General features: G+C 37.8%; 1 protein-coding gene across 8 annotated transcripts in view; it reads right to left on the bottom strand.

Annotated features, from left to right (window-relative positions):
* The window catches only part of USP6NL (USP6 N-terminal like), a 216,290-nt gene that overhangs the window by 166,080 nt on the left and 30,125 nt on the right, over positions 1 to 20,085 (bottom strand). Inside the window, exon 1 of one of the 8 annotated variants that reach the window (XM_073328774.1) lies at positions 12,377 to 14,652. The exons of 6 other annotated variants lie outside the window; for them this stretch is intronic. In XM_073328774.1, the coding sequence (XP_073184875.1) occupies positions 12,377 to 12,449 (73 nt within the window). In that variant the 5' untranslated portion in view covers positions 12,450 to 14,652. Of the gene's footprint in view, positions 1 to 12,376; positions 14,653 to 20,085 lie in introns of those variants that run through there. One more of the 8 variants, XM_073328775.1, reaches the window with a different exon arrangement.

The following is a 20,085-nucleotide window of genomic DNA, read 5'->3' as shown; positions in this document are numbered from 1 at the left end:
TGTATTTTTTTTAACACAAACACAAAACCTCATCCGCCACAGGAGTTAGTGAATAAAAAATTCTGTGTACATGTCACAATTGCTAAACCCAGAGGCTAATATTCATATTTAACATATTAATTCCAAACTTGATAAGCATGAGAGTATAAAATTGCTCAAGGGTTACAATAAAAGCAATAATTTTAAAATTAGGTCAGCTCTAACTGCTTTATGCATATACATCATATTAACATTGCAAGTTTATCTTTAGGGAAAAGAGGGCCTTTTAATTATCTAATAAAAGATAGATATTATTGTATAATTTATTGTAAATGTAACACTGAGGATCCAAAAGAAAAAGCCTGTGTATGTGCCAAAATAATTTTTGCTATCATAAAAAGCTGCAGAATCCTCATCATATTCCCCAAATATAAGTATCAATGAAATGTTCACCTGAAAGTACATCTACATTAAGTTAGTAAAATGATTTGCTTTGCCACAAATTCTAAAATACTGGGCTAATATCCGATGACATGCAGTCAAATTTACAAGTCCCTTCCTAGACATTTCCTTATACCAAAAGTAGAGATGTACCTATGTTGCAAAATTCACATCAAGATATAATATCTCTAAAGACCAGAAACTACATGATGAGTCAACCCACAGCCTCTGGCTCAAAAAAAAAATTGACAAAATTTTGCATAAGCATTAGAAAAGTCACTAATTCCTCATGTACAAACTGTCTTTCCTCTTCTCTTTCAAGAATCTCCTTAAAAATCAGGGTACTTACAAAAACTACCTTGTTTTTGATTGGTCTTTGTAACTGACTGCCAGGTTCCCTCTGCTATGGCAGACTGAAGGAAAGGCTATTTAAGAGATATTGGTCTTGGCCAAACAAGCTCTCGGTTGGAGGCTAGCACTCCCAGCATTTTAGAAAACGTGGATAAAGATGGGTGGATGTGCAGACTATTTAGCGTCACTCTGTTAGTTAAAGAATCAGTCAATTCAATACCTGATATGGAAAGATTTTTAATAGGAATTTTCAATTTTGATAACTATTTTCTTTTCTAAGAAACAAAAAGATAAAAGAAGCCTATATATTTAAAAAAAAAAGTTTGCCTATTGCAGGGATCTAGCCAGCCAGCTGAGGTAGTAAAAGTACTGCAGTATTAATGACTAGTGCCAGCACCACAAAAGTAGACGAATTTCTGTTTCTCCAACAGATCAAATATGAAAAGGCAGGAAATATTGTGACTCCTGCACCACTTCTAGTGCCATAGGTAAATGTGCAGGGCATGCAGACAGGGAAGCAGATGTGACTCTACCGGTCTCCATGTATTTATTTCTGTTAATACCACAATATGCTAGGAGCTGTACAAACATAAGACATTCAAAAGCTTATATCTTAAAAAAGTATATAATTTGTTTAAAACCAAGAATGCACTCAGCACCATATAGTACAAAGAGTCCTTGATCTAAACGTCTTACAATCTTAAACAAACAGAGATAGAAAGACACATGACACACACATCTATCATCAGGCTGGAATTCAGAGTTCTCTCTGTTTAAAATGCCAATGAACAGGCAGCAGTCATGGCATCCAGAGTGCAATCCAGGATGAGTGATCATCACTTGACCTGTAGTCCTGAGTACCTCAAATGCTTTGCTGCTGTAACTCCCCACCTGAGACTATCATAGCCAGCATACCAACAAACAGGTAACACCCGAAGCCTCTGTGTAGTAGACAGCCCTGGTTCAGCAGCTCTGACCCCCGCCACCTATATACAACCCCACAACCTCACTCTGGCTTCCACCAGCCTTGTTTACAACCAGCAAGGTAACCCCCAACACACTGCTTTCCCAGATTTTCCCAAAACCATGTGCCCTGAAGTGTCCAGCCCTCACCGGGATCACTCAGAGAAATAATAAGGTTTGTTGCTCCTTTAAAAAGACAAAAGCACATTACAGCTTAACTTTACCGTGGTAAATATACCCTTCCCTTCAAACAGAACTGAGCTGGTTTATAATAAAAATAAAACAATTTTATTAAAAAAATATACATGGGATTTAGTGAGTTCAAGTATATGGAATGAAGACAGAGTTACAAGTAAAAACAGAACACATTTTTTAGTGACTAAGACTTGTAGTCTTTGTTCAAGGTAGCTATCTCACCAGTCTTTCTTCTTTCCAGCCATAGCTCACTCTCTCTCAGTCAGAATCTTCCACAAAGAACAAGCAGCTGGTTTCCCTGGTCTTCCTAGGTGAAAGATCTTTGCCTAAGCAGGTTTTTCCATCTATATTCACTTTCCAGAGACTTCAACTCCCCCTTGGTTGAAGGACCCACTTTGTCTGCTTGCAAGAGCTCTGTTCCTTTGTGTCCATCTACTAGTGGATACCAAAAATTCTGTCTTTGCTTATATCTTTCAAAGTTGAATTATCTTGTTTCAAGAGGGAGGATGACCTCATGCTGTTCTTTCCTTCCTCTGGTCTTCTCATCCCCCTGCTGATTTGAATGTAAAAGGGGCTTCCATTGTTTTTGGTCACACCTTCCTGAATTTTATTGGAGTCAGGTAGATACCTACCATTTTTGCCTTCGGGGAAAGCCTGTTTCTCCCTTTGTTAGGTCACAGGCTATAAAGCATAATAGCAGCGAGTATTCATAATTCCTCATAGAGTGTTAAAACATACATCATCCGATGAAGTGAGCTGTAGCTCACGAAAGCTCATGCTCAAATAAATTGGTTAGTCTCTAAGGTGCCACAAGTACTCCTTTTCTTATTTCAGGATGATATCACCAGTGTGTCATAAGCTTTCATAAAAAAGCTCCCTCAATATACTTTTATAATATAGTAATATTTGTATACAATCAGTTGATTCAATTGCTTATCACTTGAGATTCAACCTCACGTCTTTACAGACCAGCAAACCTTGCAATATATTCTTTAGAAAGTAAAACCCAGACCAGGCTTCATTCTCATCCTTTCATCATGCTGTCTCCTCCCCCACTTATAGTTTGATAGCTTTGTAAACAAAACTTCACTGTCTCTCCCTAACCCTGGGGTTGGTCAGAGAAGCAAACACATTCCTTTGTCTAGGACAGACCTGTCTACCAACTCCCCCAACATGCTTAGTTTAAACACACTTTAGTCCTAATTCCCGCATATATCCATAACCCAATATATACCCTGTACATATATCAAGCAAGAATATTAATGATTTGTGAGTTAATGGCTTTCCAGTGACGTTACAGGACACCTTTTAGATACAGATTATAACCCTAGTGAGTTGGGGTACACTGAACTGGTCAGGCCAGCTGAAACTCATTATTTGATACCAGTGAGCCCCTTGCCCTCTGGCACTGAGATGCTCTTAGGGTCACACCTCCACTCTCTTTTGCTGCAGGAAGGTTAGCCACTGGCTGACCTGAGACAGCAGGTCAGAGCCCTCTTTCCTGGACAGGGTGTCTGCCACAATACTTTCTTTCCCTTTTATATAGGGAAAAACCTGTTTTGTCTCCTTTGCCTGCTCACAGCCTCCAGGACTTAGAATCAGAGAGTATCCATCATTTCACCTACAGAGTTGTTACAAACATTTCAGTGACATAAATAACTCTTATCCATAACTCTTAATACAGACCCTGTAATGCAAGAATATTAATGACCAGGGAGATATTAGATTTTAAACTATATATTATGTGTCACCTTTTAAATAAATATCATGAAAAATGTATGAGGTCCAGTGAATATGTCAGGCCTGACTGGAGTTGCTGACACAGAGTAGTAAACCACAAATGGGCCTCTGTGTCACAGAGGGCTAACGGAAATCCATGCTACACAAAACACCAGTTTGGTTCAGTTTGCTCCTGCTAAATCTGCTTCAGTGACATAGTACCATGAAAATTCTTCTCCAATGACTGGACCAAAATCACATTCTCCAGTGTAAGAGCATATGATCACACACACACACTTTTCATCCCAAAAGGGTTGGCTGGTGCCTATCTTATGCCTCTCTCTCTCTACCAAAGATCACAGCAATTACAATACCAGAACTCTTTTATTCTTTAAATAGGGAGGAAGGGAACAAGATGATCTCAGAGACAGTGAGAAAAATTAAGATTTTACTGTGTTTGCAGAAGCAAGAATTTAAATTAAGTTCTCAAGTTAGTGTGTGTATTTAGATTTCAGAGTAACAGCCGTGTTAGTCTGTATTTGCAAAAAGAAAAGGAGTACTTGTGGCACCTTAGAGACTAACCATTTTATTTGAGCATGAGCTTTCGTGAGCTACAGCTCACTTCATCGGATGCATACCGTGGAAACTGCAGCAGACTTTATATACACACAGAGAATATGAAACAAAACATATTCTGTGTGTATTTAGACACTCATTTACATTTTTTACACATTTGAGTGCCAAGCTGTGATAGGAAGCCCAGAGAGCAACTTCATGTGCTATGCCTATCTCAAGCCAGTTTATTTGCTTTCTTTCATTGACCTCAAATTCACACACAAAACAGTTATTTCTTTTTCTCCGAATTTTTTTTTGCTTTCATTGGTTAGATGTACATTTTAACGTAATGAAGTTGGCTGACCCAAGGGGCAAACAACGCAAAACAAACCAACCCTCTTTTTCAGACAATAACTGTTACTCCTGGGGGAATTCTGTGCCACCACGCATGTGCAGAATTCATGTCCCTGCAGATTCCCCCCACCCCTGTAGAAAATAGATTCTGCCAAAGAGGCACTGCAGTCACACCTTTTGCCCACCAAGGGCTGCTGTGGCACCAGAACAGAGAGCAGCCTGCTCACGGGCTGGAGTAGCCAGCCACGGTTAGGGAGGGGGCAATGGCTGCGTTCCTCACAGCACACAGACCCTGGGGCCAGGTGAGGAGGCACAGGATATGCAGGGGGGAACAGAGCGGGCCACAAAGGACTGCTGGTGGGTCACAGACTGGGGCTCAGAAGGGCTGGTAGGGGGCATAGACTGGGGTGGGGGCACAGGAGTAGTGGGTTGACAGCACTGAGCCAGGGCTGGAGAGTGGGTGCAGGGACACATGAGGATGGGGGGTGGCTGAGTAGGGGGGAAGAGACGCATGGGGACAGGAGAGGAGGGTGCAGGGCCACAGAACAGAGGGTGGAGGACCACATGGGGATGGGGGAGATGTGCCTGACTGAACGGAAGAGGCTAGGAGTCAGCCAGGGTCTGCATGGGAGAGGCTCCCCAATTCCCTAACAATCCCTCCTCCCTTGCCAAAAAAACATGGCTCCATATTTCTCCCACCCATACCCAACAGCCTGCCAGGTTCACTCCCAGGCTCCTTCCCAGCAATTACTTCCCTCTCCCTCAGCTTCGTTACCCCCGACTCCCCCAAGCCTTTGCACTGCTTCTAAGGGGTGTGGGAAATATGCTTCTGTATTGTAGCTTAAACGAATTATTACTCAAAGTTCTCTATTAATATGCCTAGTAAGGAATTTATTTGTCAAAGAGCTTTTCCTCAATCTCTTTTGTTGTTTGTACTCTTAAGGACATACCTACTGACAGGTATTTTGAAATAAAATTACCAAAATAATTGAACTGGCATGATTACATTGTGTTATTCTGACAAATAGCATAAGCAGAATTTTGCAGTTTTTAAATGTTGTGCACAGAACTTAATTTTTTGGCGCAGAATTCCCCCAGGAGTAAACTGTAGTTGACCAGCACTACTGCATACAAATTCACATTACCTCACTTTTCTAAAGTTTCATTAAAACCGAATCAAACTCAAAATATCTGAACTAATTTTGGTAAGCCACAGATAAATCCCTTGACATAACATCCAAGCATTTTGTTGATAATATAACCATACCTAATACTAAAAAACCAAAACAAACACATCTAGTCATTAATGACTAGATATTGCTAAGCAGTATTGAAACCTTTCCTAATCACTTCATCTGATGTCTAACAAGTGAGAAGGAAAGATACATGTATAAGCCATCCATTTTTAAAGGGCAATAAATTATTTGGATAAGGAATGCAGTAGGAATAGCACATTTACATTCTGTACAAGATAGCAGTATTGAAAGTCAGAGATACTGAATAGTAGCAAAAACTAACATTACTTGGCTTAAAACTGAACATGTTAGATAAAAGTCCCCTTAATAAGTTAGAACACTCATTATAAGTCATTTGTTCTCTAATAAGCATATTGTTTAATTATCCGAGAGATATATCAGTGTGGGGTGAAACTCCCCACAACATCTTGAACCTACATATTAAGCTAAGGGCACATATACAGTACAAGTACAACCATATCAGAGGATCCAATTACAACATGATTCAATCTGTAGTACAGACAGGCAGCCACTTCTTGCATAAGTTTCCTTGGGAAGAGGGGAGGAAATTTAAGGCAATAGAGAAAATCCCTACCTTAACAGTGTCATAAAATCACTAGTATCAGTGCAGAGCAGACTGAACCTCAGGTTTCAAGGTCTCATCCAAATATAAGATAGCATAAAAATTGAAGACAACAAAAAAAAGTTTTTTCTGAGAAGTGGGAGGGAATGGAGGAAAGTGACATTTTCTCAAGAAAAGCAGCAGTAAAAAAAGCAAGAGTAATATCAAGATATTTTTTAAATGACCCATTTCTTCAAAAGCCTATCTTAAGAGTTTCTTCCTTAAGAGTTTCTTCCTTTAACTATGAAGGGATTTCCTTATAAGAAGGGGAAGACTTAATGCTGAAATCCCTGTTAAAGGCAAAACCCTCAGTAGCTTTTGTATCAAAGAGGCTAGGCTGAATAGAGAGATTGAAATGCTGTGAAGACTAGTTTCTGCAGTTTTTCTGGTTCCCATGAAGGACTATGATTATGATACTTTGCTGTACCATCACTCAAAGTAACAAGAGAACTCCTACAGCAAGTGCCCATGACATTTTACAAGAGAAAAACAAAAATCAAGCCATTCTATATCCTCCAAAAGAAGATAAACCAAAAAATGCTGCCAGTTTCCTGCCTCATTGATCATCAAGGCCAACAATGAAGAGCACAGCCCAGGCCCTACACTATTTGTGCATAAATTCAGGCAGAAGCTTCAAAAGTTATCACCTATATTACTGACAAATCAAAAACAGGTTATCCTGCCCAACCGATATCCCATTGTTCTAGGTGCAAGCTTTTGGAAATCCCCTAACCTTAGAATGGAAGATATTCATGGGCTTTCCCATACACTACCATGAATTCATTGCCTTTGGTATAGTCCTCTGCCTACTGATAAACAGTAGATTTTCATCTAAACAGCATTACCCTGAAGTTATGATCCAGTGCTGCTAAATGGACGGTGACCAAATCTATTGTTCCCCACTACAATCTATCAGAAGGCAGAAACAATTTTCTCTTAGCTATTAAGGCATCTATTACCTTGGTATGTTAAGCACCTTTGTAATTTTAAGAGTCAAGGTTTTAATTACCTGTGATTTCTAATCTACCAAAGTATTTCAGTGTTTCATCCCAATATCCTTGCTATTCTAACACTAAGATGATATATCTGCCAAATGTACAATTTTGTATGGCTGTTCTGTGATAAGGAACAAGAGAGCTAAGACGATTTTTTTTATTTTGACATAAGTTGAACCTCTAACTCCAAGAGTGAAAGACGCATTCATGAACACACCAGCCAAACGAAAGATTCTTATCTAACAGCACCTGTTCATTATACCCAGACAACTAAACTACTAAATTCTGGGGAAAACAACTGTATGCTTATCAACAATAGGTATTGTCAAAGTTTGATTCAGACTCGCAATTTATCAGACCACTCTGTTTTATTAGCAAAGCTGCTCTGCTAATACATTTAGAAGTGAGCCCCCCGAGTGGGGCTTGTGTCTTTTAATTTATACAGTTTTTTGGAGAACAAGTTACAGAGAAGTTACAGACAAAAGAAGAAAAAGATTTTAGTCACCACCCTTCGAGATCCCTGAGACCAGTCACGTATCTTCAATTACCTGCCACCCTTAACAATCTCCTTTAACAGCTTCCAGTTAACTTAACTAATTGCCCTTCACACCTTCCATTCTGATGCCTGCTTCTTAGACGTGCTGGCTCTATCTTAATTGCTTCTCCATTCAAAAGCTAACTGTCCCTACGTGTGCTCCCTCAGATACTTTGTAACATGTTTTGGCATGCCCTCTCATATACAATGTATCCAGCATGTCCCCTTAAACAACGTTATACTTATACAATGTTATACTTCCACAGTATTCTTATAGAATAGGTATACAACAATAGATATTGTAACAACACAGACCTCCTAAATGGCTGTTTCTATGCCAGTGCTCCTAAGCCTAAGCCACAGCTCATCACATCCTGTAAGTTCTAAGTAAGTTCTGCCCCAATCAAAGTTTCAGTACAAAAGCATTTGAAGCAGCAGCCACCGAGAAAATGAGTCCTGCAAGATTTTCAGTAAAACCATGGGAAGAAAATCCAGAAATCAATTTCAGAAGGCCTAAACCACTAGTGAATATATTTTGAGAACAGGTAAATGCCAGGGGCCAGACTCACTCTCCATTCAACACAGCTGGAATCATTGACAGAAATAAGCATAACACACCTTTTAGAATGGTGATTTAAGTGTTGAGGAATGTCTAGCTTTGAATTACAATAATTCTTGAGAGATTTTTGTCTAGGGTGTCTTAGCTTAAAGGCACTGACCCAGAGTCCATTAAAATCAATGGGAGCATATTAACTTCTATGTCTTCAGATCTGCCCTTTAATAATTAAAAGAATTTAAAGATTTCTGTAATAGATAAGAAAAAGCCCTAAGATTTTTAAAAAACTTAAAGTTTTTACAAATATCATTACCTTTAATATTTCTCTGAGTTTGAACAGTGAAAATTAACTAGCCTTTCACTTGTATTGTCTCATCCAGATACTGAGAATATTAATTGGCCTTCCATTAGCATAATGGTTTGGGGATGGCAGTAATGCAAAAGGAATAGTTCAATAACCTTTCCACTGGAATTTTTGAGAGTCATGAAAACACTTCTATTATATAAAATTTGTTTTTTTACAATACCTAGTTTGGCTTGAATTTAAACTGACAGCAGCCCTTTAAAGCAAAAATCAAATCTAGAATTTTTTTTAAAATTTATAAAACAAATGAAAATTATTGGTCATTAACTGTCATTTTGTTTATCAGCATTACATTTTTGACAATCCACTGTACATACTGTTTTTGCGAATAGCTAAATGGACAATGAACTCTATTATTCAGCAATAGCGAATATTAAATACAAAACACAGGTGTGGTTCCAGCCCTGCAAAAAATTATGTATGGAAATATTTTTACTCATATGTGTAAGTGTTTGCTGGATTTGGAGCTATATTGGTTAGTCCATTTCTTCAGTCACATTATCATGAGATCTTCTAAACTAAATCCAATTTGATTGGTTCCCTGGGTCATCTTAGGGTGAAAACAAGCTCAAGACTCTTTTTGACATGCAGTTAGAATAGACTGCTTTGGCAAATTGTTCAGCTAGCCTGTTAAATCCACAGTGCAACCAATAAAATTCTAAGTATGGGTGATAAAAGTTTTCTTTTAGCAAGCTTTCTGGAATCCTCCAGGAAATAATACACAGATCTGTTATTGGCTTTACTATAAACTCCTGTTTTCAAGTCTTGAAGCTATGGCTGTAAAAATGTGCTCTTGGCTAACATTTGCCATTCCAGGTCTCAGCCTGGATATAAGCTTTTTTTTTTTTTTTTGGGGGGGGGGGGGGAATTAGTTTTAAAAATACTGATTTATAGGTCATTAGCTTGTACATTTCAATGGGAAAGTAATGAATTTTTTAAAAGAACTATATACAATATGTGAATTCATTAATATATGTATTATACCATTTTATAATACCTCTGCCCTCACTGGGCCTGAATTAAAGAATATTTAAATGATGCATATTTTCACCTGACATCTGGAGTGCCCTCACCTGGCAAAGACCACTCTGTCATTCTGAACATCAGTTCTCTCTCAGAGAGTTTCTCCCCTCGACTCAGCACAGTGTAGACACCACATTAATTTGACCGCAGCTACATCGACTCCAGCTACGTTTTCCATGTAGCTGGAGTTGCAAACTTAGGTCGACTTAACCCCATAGTGTAGACCTGCTCTTAGTGTCAGATATGGGACTAGCAGAGTCGTGACAGGATTTAGTCTCAGATTTTGAGAAATGTGATCTTAAAATTAAAAAAAAAAGTAAGATTTTTTTTGTAACAAATCATTTTGCTCATAACAAAACCAGCACTTTTTATTTATGGGAGAAGAGTATCCGTGAACCAGACTGACCTTTGCCATTTAACAGTGATTTGAAAACATCTATAAAAGCTTCACATATCTATCATGCCTCACTAAATCCACCACACATTCTAATACACTGGGCTTCCAAGCAACTCTTCCTCTACAAAATTTATTTTTCGATTTACTGAATACACTAACAAGAATGACTCATTCTATAGAATGTAGTCCTTCACATACACAAACTGTCCAAGGCTGAATTCAATTACAGCTTCAAGTGATATAAAACTGAATATTTATTCACACTGCTGTGTATTTAGCTCCTAACATTTTCCCATTTTTGATGATTTCTTCAGAATATTAGAAACTCAACCTTAAATAGTGTTATACAAGTGTATAATGAAGTTAAAAAGTAACAGCTAGAACCTAGTTAGTCATTAGCAGCCTGTGAGCCTTGGCTATATGATGACCAAGATGTAGGAAGAACAAATTCACAGCCATTTAACAAGAGCTAGAAAAACAAAACTATGAAAATTAATTTGCATTCCCTCAGCTTTTTCCAGACATAGTCCAAAACAAATCTTGATTTCAATGCAAAGTGAAAATTTATATAATCACGTGGTTTTTGTTTTTTTTTGGGGGGGGGTAGACTTCTGGGGGGATTAAACACAGTTAGTCCACTACTTCTGTAAATCAAACACTACTCCATAAATTGCCTGATCAACTAGCTATGCTCATATCAAACAATCCAGTTTATTTCCCCATCAGTGCATGTATATAAATTCCACTGTCATCAATGGAAGCTAAGCACAGAGATCAAAAGGGAGACTAGAATCTCTGCTCCTCAATCATTTTTTTAATTATAAATGGGTATTCATAAAATGATAAATCAAACTGACTGAAGAGTCCATACAAAAAACTATTGTATAATATCATTGATCAGATTAAATTAGCCAAATTGCCACAAAATCAAATAAGATACACAAATAAGTTTAGGAAGTTCAGTTTTATTCAATACCTGCACTCTTTGGGTAATGGGTGGCCCAATTCTGCACTCACATTGGTTTTACAATGATGTAGTTCCACTGACTTCTCTGGAGTTACTTTGGATTAATACTGGTGGTATGAGTGATTTAAAATCAGGTCACTGGCCTCTCAGAGCCTACTTGAGAAGGAGGCACACAAAACATGCAGACAAATCAAACACAGATGTTTACATAGTGAATGCCTTAAGGCAAATTACACACACTATGAAAAATACTGCTGTACTCTCAGGAAGTGAATTTCTATAAAAGGCTTTTTTAAAACCCAGTTTTCATTGTTAAGGGTCCTTTCAAACAACACATTTGTTATCAAACATTCTTCTAAAAATATTTAAATAAACTGAAATAAAACTAAACTAAAAATGGGAAATTTAATTTAAAAACTCCAGCATTTTAACAAGTTTCTGATCAGGTGTAACGTGACACTTTCTGCAAAAAATTTTATCACTTTAACCAAGAAATGTAGCAAATATTTGACACACTGAACAGTTTAACAAAAGCAATTAATATCAATTAATTTTAAACAGTGACAAAATGTTTCAGGTAAAGTTTGGCAACATTTGTTTGCAAGAGCCATTTAGGATTTTAAAGTTAGAAATATTCCATATTTGTGTTGCTGTTTAGGGGTTTAAAACGGGTTACTATCTCATTTCAATCAGTATTGATTAAGTCTTTTTTTATTCTTACTCCAATTTAAAATACTTAAATTCAAAAAAGCGATTCTGATCAGATTACACAGAACTTTTCACAGTCTCAGATATGTGCACAAGGCAAATATTTCTAGTACAGAAAGAGAAGGAAATGGTCCTTATGAAAAAGTAGTAGTTACAAATACCGAAATAAACTCTATTTTTAGCACAATAAATCTGATTAGGATTCTTTTTAGAACAGCTGCAGTTGCAAATAACAATGGGTTTAATGTAGTTCAAAGCCAACTACAATAAACGAATGTCAGAGTGCAACAATATACAACCTTATAATAAGGGTTGGCTATACATTTCAAATAATTATACGAGAACCAACCTGGGAGATAATCCTAATTGATAAACTGCTTAAAGGGCTAAGAATTAATATTTCAATGCTGCTCCTACCTTTCTTCACAGCATCTGTTCTACGTCTTGCTGGCAACACAAGCTCCTTCACAATCTGTAACACCTGAATCATTACTGGTTAGCAAGATCAAGGACACCAGCTGCTTCTCTAGATTTCCAACAGGTTTCATCACTGCAGATCATTACATATCTGTCTTCAGTGAGCTCAAACAAAACTGATGCAGGAGCAATTCTGTTACCTTTCAGAAAAAAAATTTCTGCATGACAACTATACAGTCTGAGGAGAGGGATTTAAAGTGGCTTCTACATATGGAGACAAAATCAGTCCCTCAAGGACCGCCAATTGTATTAGCATAAGGCATTTTAAATTAGTTACATATTAAAGGCTGTATGAACCTTTTCAATTAATAAAGTTTAAAGAAAATACTTCTCCAAAAAACTGAAGGGAAAAAAACAGCTAAAAATCCTTGAAATCAAAAGTTGACAGATGCAACATAATCCCTCAGGCACATCATCCAAAAAAGCATATTTCAGTGCATTTTTTTTTTAGCAAAACATTTAAAGAAAACTCTTGGTTCAAAGAAATCTGAAAATATAGTAATGAAGAAAAATGAAATCTGTTGTCAGATCTACTAATGAAACTAAAAATCTAGCTTACTAAACTCCAAGTTCCCAGCAATGCCAAAACCATCAAGCAAATTCTCAAGCACCTGCTAAAAAGACCCCTTTGGTTCCTTTCCCTACCCTCCTTCACACACAACACACACACACCCCTCTCTGACATTATTATACAATATCACTATAATTCTTATACATTATGCTGCACACTAGAAATCCTAGGTGTATTTCAAACATTCTTTTCTTTCACCGCCAGAGGCACAGAGAACAGAGTTTCAACTAAAGTATTAAAATTACCTGACAGAAGCAATGATAACAGCTGAATTGCAACAAATGCACAATTAATTTTTAATACCGTTTTGCAAACTGTACACTGATCACTCAGAAATCTTTTCTGTCAAAGTAATCCACAAGCTAACAAAAGGTGAAGGGAAAAACATTTTTATAAAAGGTGCATAAAATGATTGATAGCCAGCTCTTTCTACGTGAATGTTTTTAAAAACTGAAATCCTATGAAGAATCATGTGGCCTGGACTACACACAGAGAAAAGTTTAGGAAGCCAACTACATATTCCAGGAAAACCATAACATTAAAACAAACCACAGGCTACAACCAAGGCACAGCAAGACCAGTGCTCTGGCCTTTAGACCTTTTGTTCCTGAACACACTGCATGGCTCAAGTTTTGGAGGAGGAGGTAGGTCAGCTCTTTCCACTTTCTAGCTACAGAGTAAAAACGTCTGTGATTTTAACTATGCTGACACATTTCTGTGCATCTCTCTCTCTCTCTCACACACACACACACACACAATGCATGAGAAACTACATTTATCACATACAACTCATCAACTAATCCATCCCCACCATAAATTACAGCATTCCGAACAGCCATCATACCTGGTTTAAACAAAGCACAATCAAGAATTTCAGTCAGACAACTTGTCAAAGAAATACTTTCTTCCCCTTACACCATAAATAATCAAGTGCTAGATCAATAGGAAGTTTAGAAACCACTACCGTGCAATTTATTCCTGTTCAAAAAATGTGCTTTATCCTATTAGAAGAACAGGAATCCCCCTTTCTAACCTTGGTACATCCCCTAAGACTTCTGGGTTTATAATAGTGACTTTACTGTGTAGAGAAAAGCCATTTTAGTTCTAATTAAAGGATTTTAAAATTTTGTTGTAATTTCTCTATCCCTGAGATGCCTGTACAGTTGGACACAGGATAGTAAGGCAGGAAATGAAAATGATAATTCCAAAGGGGAGCAAAAATACAACTCTAGACTAATTACTAAGAAAGTTAATTTAAATTAAGCAACCTATTGAATTCATGACTGTGTGGTACAGAGGCTTTTTTTTATTAGTACTTGTTTAGACTGACCTCACCTCACAAGGGGGCATTGTCTGGCTTGTTGGAAAAGGTGTGTGCCCCTTTAAGGGCTTGAGAGCCAGGGCGTTACTTTCGACTGCAACAGCAGACCAGAACAATGAGAGGACACTGACCCCAGGTGACTGAAAGCGGGGGAGGGGGAGATTATCTAGTAGTGTTGCCAACCCTTCAAGTTTCACCGGGAGTCTCCTGGAATCGGGCTCCATCTCCCAGAGGCTACTGAAGCCAATCAGAGATTTTAGGCCGCTAAAAGTCCGGTCGGCGGTGCAGCAAGGTTAAGGCAGGCTCCCTCCCTGTCTCCGTGCTGCTCCTGAAAGCAGCCAGCATGTCCAGCAGCAGCTCTTAGGAGGAGATGTGGGGGGGGGGGGGGGTGTCTCTGTGCGTTGGCCCAACCCCGAGTGCCGACTCCACAGCTCCCGTTGGCCGGAAACAGGGAAAGCAAAGCCACAGTGAAAAGTTGATTTCCAAGTTTATTGTTCACAGAACAGAATGCTATAAATTATTCTTACACTGCCCAAAAGCTAAGGTCAAGACTCTTCATAGAAAAAGATAAAAGCATTTTCTCCAAAGAACTTACAACTTAAGTTTGAGGTGGGATAACAAGTAAGGATAAAGAAAAAGTAGGGAAGGAGTAAGGTAGAATCAGGGTTCCAATAAGACCACACTGTTACCCAGTTAAGCATGAGCATATCTTGAGGATTCTGTTAAAAGAATTTTTTAATTAAAGAGGACTATTTCACTTCCACAAAAGCGAGTTCTTGGAGTGTGTGAATAAGGAGAGTATGGTGGCCTTTGTAAAAGCAACTCACAGAATAGGTGAAGAAGAGGCTGCACTCCATGCTTAGAATAGCAACTGCTGTTGTATAAGAGGTAGTTTCATAGGAGTTATATTCTCCCTGTGCCAACGGGGGAAAAAGCTAGAGAATGTCCCCAAGCCCTTCCATGGCTCTGGGGTAACACCCAGGAAAGGGTTATAGAACTTTACTAAATGTAGGAGTGATGCTGTTTCCTCTTCCTGTTGGTAATAAGGCAGAGAAATGCAGAATGACCAAGCTCTTAGTTGTCTGGCAGTTTTGGTGGGGCTACAAAGGGAATGTAAAAAGATACACAAGAGGGGAAGGAGGGGGAGGGAAGCCTTTAGAAAGACTGCTCTCCAATTCCCATGTTCTTCAGTAAGCCCCTGCCTCAATGCTCCAGGTGGCAATCGAGCCATGCCATGGAGTGAAACCAAAGATAGTTGCTGCATGCTCCCAGTGTTGAAGCAAGATGCACCAGAACTTCAGGATCAGGGAGAACGAGGTCACCTGCACTGATCTCCTTCAGCATTCAATAACCTGCATTGTGTTTCCCCTTCCTACTCTTAGTGAGGTTCTACTGTAGAAAGTAAAGAATTCTAAGTATTAAAGTGGCCTTGGGAATCTAAACAAGTTCATCTGAACATCCTGTTTGCCAAAAGCATAAAAAGAGTGACGAAACCAGCATGAGTCGGAAGCAAAGGCAGATTGTTATTCATGATAAACAATGTAATGAATAATTTAGGAATACTCACTCACACATTGCAGTATTAGACACCAGTTTTACTGGCTGCTACTTTCCCTGTCAAAAAAAAAAAAAAGTGTTGCACAAGGACTCCAGCTTCTAAAGAAACAGACAGGTTTCCCTGGGCTTCATGTCAGTCCTACTGATCTCTCCCCCCATCCCCAAAAATTAACGAGACAGTAGTCAGTCTCCTTTTACTCTTGAATGGTTACAGAGCAATAGTTTAAGTTTGTTTTCTCATCTTCAAATCATCGGCCACTGATAGTTTTCTTAGAAATATGCATTCGATACAGATGTGGCTTTTCATGACATATAATCTTTAAAAAAAAATAATTACCTACAGTGATTCACCTACAGCTGGCCACGAACAGCCTGCAGGAATATTGAACATTATGGAAGACTGATTCAGTATTGACACACAAGGGAAATTAAGTGCACCTTATATAATTCCACTACATACAAATATTTAAAATCAAACAGATTCTGTTCAAAGAAACATGCTCAATTTTAAATTAGTGTTAATGCATTTAATAGAACTTGGTGTGGTAAGAAATCAGCACTAATACCTGTCAAGCTGACTATGGAATATACACCTGTTAAAGTAGACTATAGCAACTTATATGGAATAATGAAGAAGGCTTGAAGATTTAAGTGCAGGGTAGTAATGTTCTGAAACCAGTTGTTATATACAGAAAGTTAACTGATGTTGGATTTTATGGATCACTATGATCAGCTCTTAACAATCCTTCACCAAACAGAAAGAATGACCTCCATTCTGATTAGTCAGTTCTCATCACTCAAGATCAAAAATGCCTCCTTTAACATAATTACAATTAGTTGTTCTTTGAAAACAGCTTTTTATGAAATGTACTGCCAGGAGGCATTACATTTACAGCACAAAGGGAGCCAAGAAACTATTCTTCAAACCTATGGCTCAATAGAAATCTGTCAGAAATGCTTGCAAAGTCAGCTTCTTAAGTTTGAGGAAATCCCAGCAATGTTTTCTCCCTATCTTTCCTTCCAATATTTAGTCTGGAAAGTTTTTTAAATGCTCATGGCATTCTATCTAGGTTTTTAAAAAGCCATCAAGCATCAGCCAGCATTACATCTACCCAAAAAAGCATGAGTTTGTTGTGCCCTCATTTAAAGAAAGGAAGATGTACATGCTACTAAAGAAAAAATGCTTAAGGGAATGCAAACAAGGAACAATAAAACTCCACGCATTTTCTAGATGTAATTTAATCATAGCCACTCTGTTTCCAATTTTAAATAAATCAAGCCTTCCTAGGAATTGAGCTGCATTCTGACTCTACTAGGCAGCTCAGTAATGAGCAACCATCTTAGTTTTCAGAGATTAAAAAAAAACAAAATTCTCCAATAAAAAGGATAAAAATCCATCTTTTTCCACGATTAAAATGAAATGCTGAACTTTAGTTTCCATAGCCACAAAATATATAGGTTTCAGTTGAACACATTTTACTGGTATTTTATAAAATTACATATATAATTTTTAAGCCGACAGCAGGAGCCCTGCCCATTCTCCTCATTATCTGATCTGGCCCCAGTCCTGATTAAACTGGATAATTGGGGTTCCACTGTATGTTTTTTTTTCCCCCACAAACTGTAAAAACTGAAGATTCTCTGTAAAAACATGAATTCCATGTTCTTCTGTGGCAAACAAATTTCAGCACACAGATATATCTATGCAGACTTCTTCACCAACATTAGGGTAACCAAGACGTCCCGATTTTAAAGGGACAGTCCTGATTTTGGGGGCTCTCTCTTACATAGGTACCTATTACCCCCCACCACTGTCCTGATTTTTTACACTTGCTATCTGGTCACCCTAACCAACATAATACAGATCTTAAAATGGGAGTTGTATATGGCCTTGTTGCCACATACAAGAACTCAAAACGTGGTGTCCAAATATGTTCAAAATTAACCAGCCTTAGCATCCTGACAAAGCCAAAGATATAAAAAGAGCTACCAACCATAAAGGACAGGGAGACAGTTAAATACCACATACAGCAATACGGGGAATATACCTACTACAGATCATCTAGAGCAGTGGCTCTCAACCTTTCCAGACTACTGTACCCCTTTTAGGAGTCCAATTTGTCTTGCGTACCCCCAAATTTCACCTCACTTAAAAACTACTTGCTTACACAATCAGGCATAAAAATGCAGAAGTATCAAAGTACACTACTACCGAAAAAGTGCTTACTTTCTCATTTTTATCATATAATTATAAAATATTATACTTAAGTTCGGTGTACAGTATATAGAGCTGTATAAACAAGTCATTGTCTGTCATGAAATTTTAGCTTGTACTGACTTCACTAGACTGCTTTTTATGTAACCTGTTGTAAAACTAGGCAAACATCTAGATGAGTAGATGTACCCCTTGGAAAACCTCTGCTTACCCCCAGGGGTACACGTACCTCTGGTTGAGAACCACTGATCTAGCGGTCTAATCCTTGCCACCGAAATCAGTAACAGATGGATCAAGCCTGTGTCTTGTCATTACCACCTAAAGAAGCGGGTAAGTATGATCAGGGATAAAATGACACAGTAACAAAGAATATCTTTAAGGTCTGTACTACAGTATTTGGTTAGTTCTGCAATTGTTGGTGCCAAGACTTATGTTTATATATTTATCATAGAAGACTAGCCACTTGCATCTTTTTATTAGTAGTAGTTAGGGCTAGCTTCCTTCATGACTGAAATGAGCATTTGGTTCTAAAGGCTACAATTTATAAAATTACACATGACAGCATCTAGCCAATTCCACATGGATTCTAACCAGTCCCAGTAAGAAAATTTTTTGCTCAGAAATTGAAACAAAACTCTTACCAGAAATAACTATTCTTCCACTTGCAGGCAAATTTTCACCCATTGACATTTTGGACTTTAAACATTTCTTAATTTATAGGCATAAGTAAAACATATGATTTTGGAACAGGCCCTTTGTAGATATGTGACTTACAAACAGTGAGATATTGATGAGGCATCTGCATAGTAATTTGGGAAGAAAGATTAAACTCCCTTCACCAAAAATAGTAGTTCAGTATACTGTATCAGTATCTGAATTTTGCCAAGTTAATAAAATACTAAAAACAAGTGAAGTATCGTGAGGGACTTTTGTTTCAGAATAGTCATCTCTGACTTCAGCTATCGGATTTATTCTTCAAAAGTCTCAAAACACATAGGCCCTAAAAGCACCTCTAAAATAGGCAATACATCATGACTTAAGTTAATATTAACAACATCTGTAAAATAGGTTATCTACCCTTTCTCACTAATATTTTGAATTAATTCTTTAGTCTCTGAACTAAAGTCTACACTTAAAATTTAATGAATGTAAATAGTCTACTATAGCTAGAATGTTATTAATATGGAACACTAGGATTCTGCCAAATACCTCCCATAAATCTCCAAAACCTAATGAGACTCAGACACTTATTGCAGCACTGTGCAAGTGAACTGTGTGGAGAAGAGGATCACGAGAGAGATGAAAGGGAAAAGAATCTACTTTCCTCAAGAGATCATAGCGGCAATTGTGGTACCATATGCTAGGAAACTGCTTGCATCTTGTGAAATGTTCCAGTTTAAAATCCAAGGCATAGATTGAAATACTTTAAAAGGGCTCAATTTTCAGAGACTAGGTTCTCATACTTTCTGCAAGTCAGGCCCCCTTTAAAAGTGCCTCAAGTTAGAAACTCAAAAACTGAGATTCTAAAAATCACTTAACACTTTTGAAAAATTAGGCTCAGAAGCAAAAGGGTTGGAAGTTTTATTTTATAAAGTTTATTAGGTTACAAAAATACAGAAGACCAAAAACGGGCTATGAATCAGTGTTTCAGTTCTTGGATAAAGTCTTTTTTCAGAAGATACTTTTTTTCTTTTTGCTAGTTCTCACTTTAAAAGGAGACCTGCAAAGCAGAAAAAAAAAGTGTGCACCCCCTTTTTCTAATTTAGAATGTACAGGGGCATGAAAATTCTCTTTCAGAAAAGTCTGATTTTTTTTGTGTATTTTTTTAAATACACACTACAAATTCCAGACTTCTCTACTGTTTTTTCCTGGAAGACTCTGGCCATGTCTGCATTTCAGAACGGGAGGAAGTCATAAGGTGAAATCCTGACCCCACTAAGTCCATGGGAATTTTGCCACAGACTTCAGTGGGGCCAGCAGTCATC

Source organism: Lepidochelys kempii, chromosome 1, assembly GCF_965140265.1.
Source record: "Lepidochelys kempii isolate rLepKem1 chromosome 1, rLepKem1.hap2, whole genome shotgun sequence".
In the NCBI taxonomy this organism is placed as follows: Eukaryota; Metazoa; Chordata; order Testudines; family Cheloniidae; genus Lepidochelys; species Lepidochelys kempii.
Note: the sequence above shows the minus strand (reverse complement) of the source record. Positions and strands in the feature narration are given on the sequence as shown.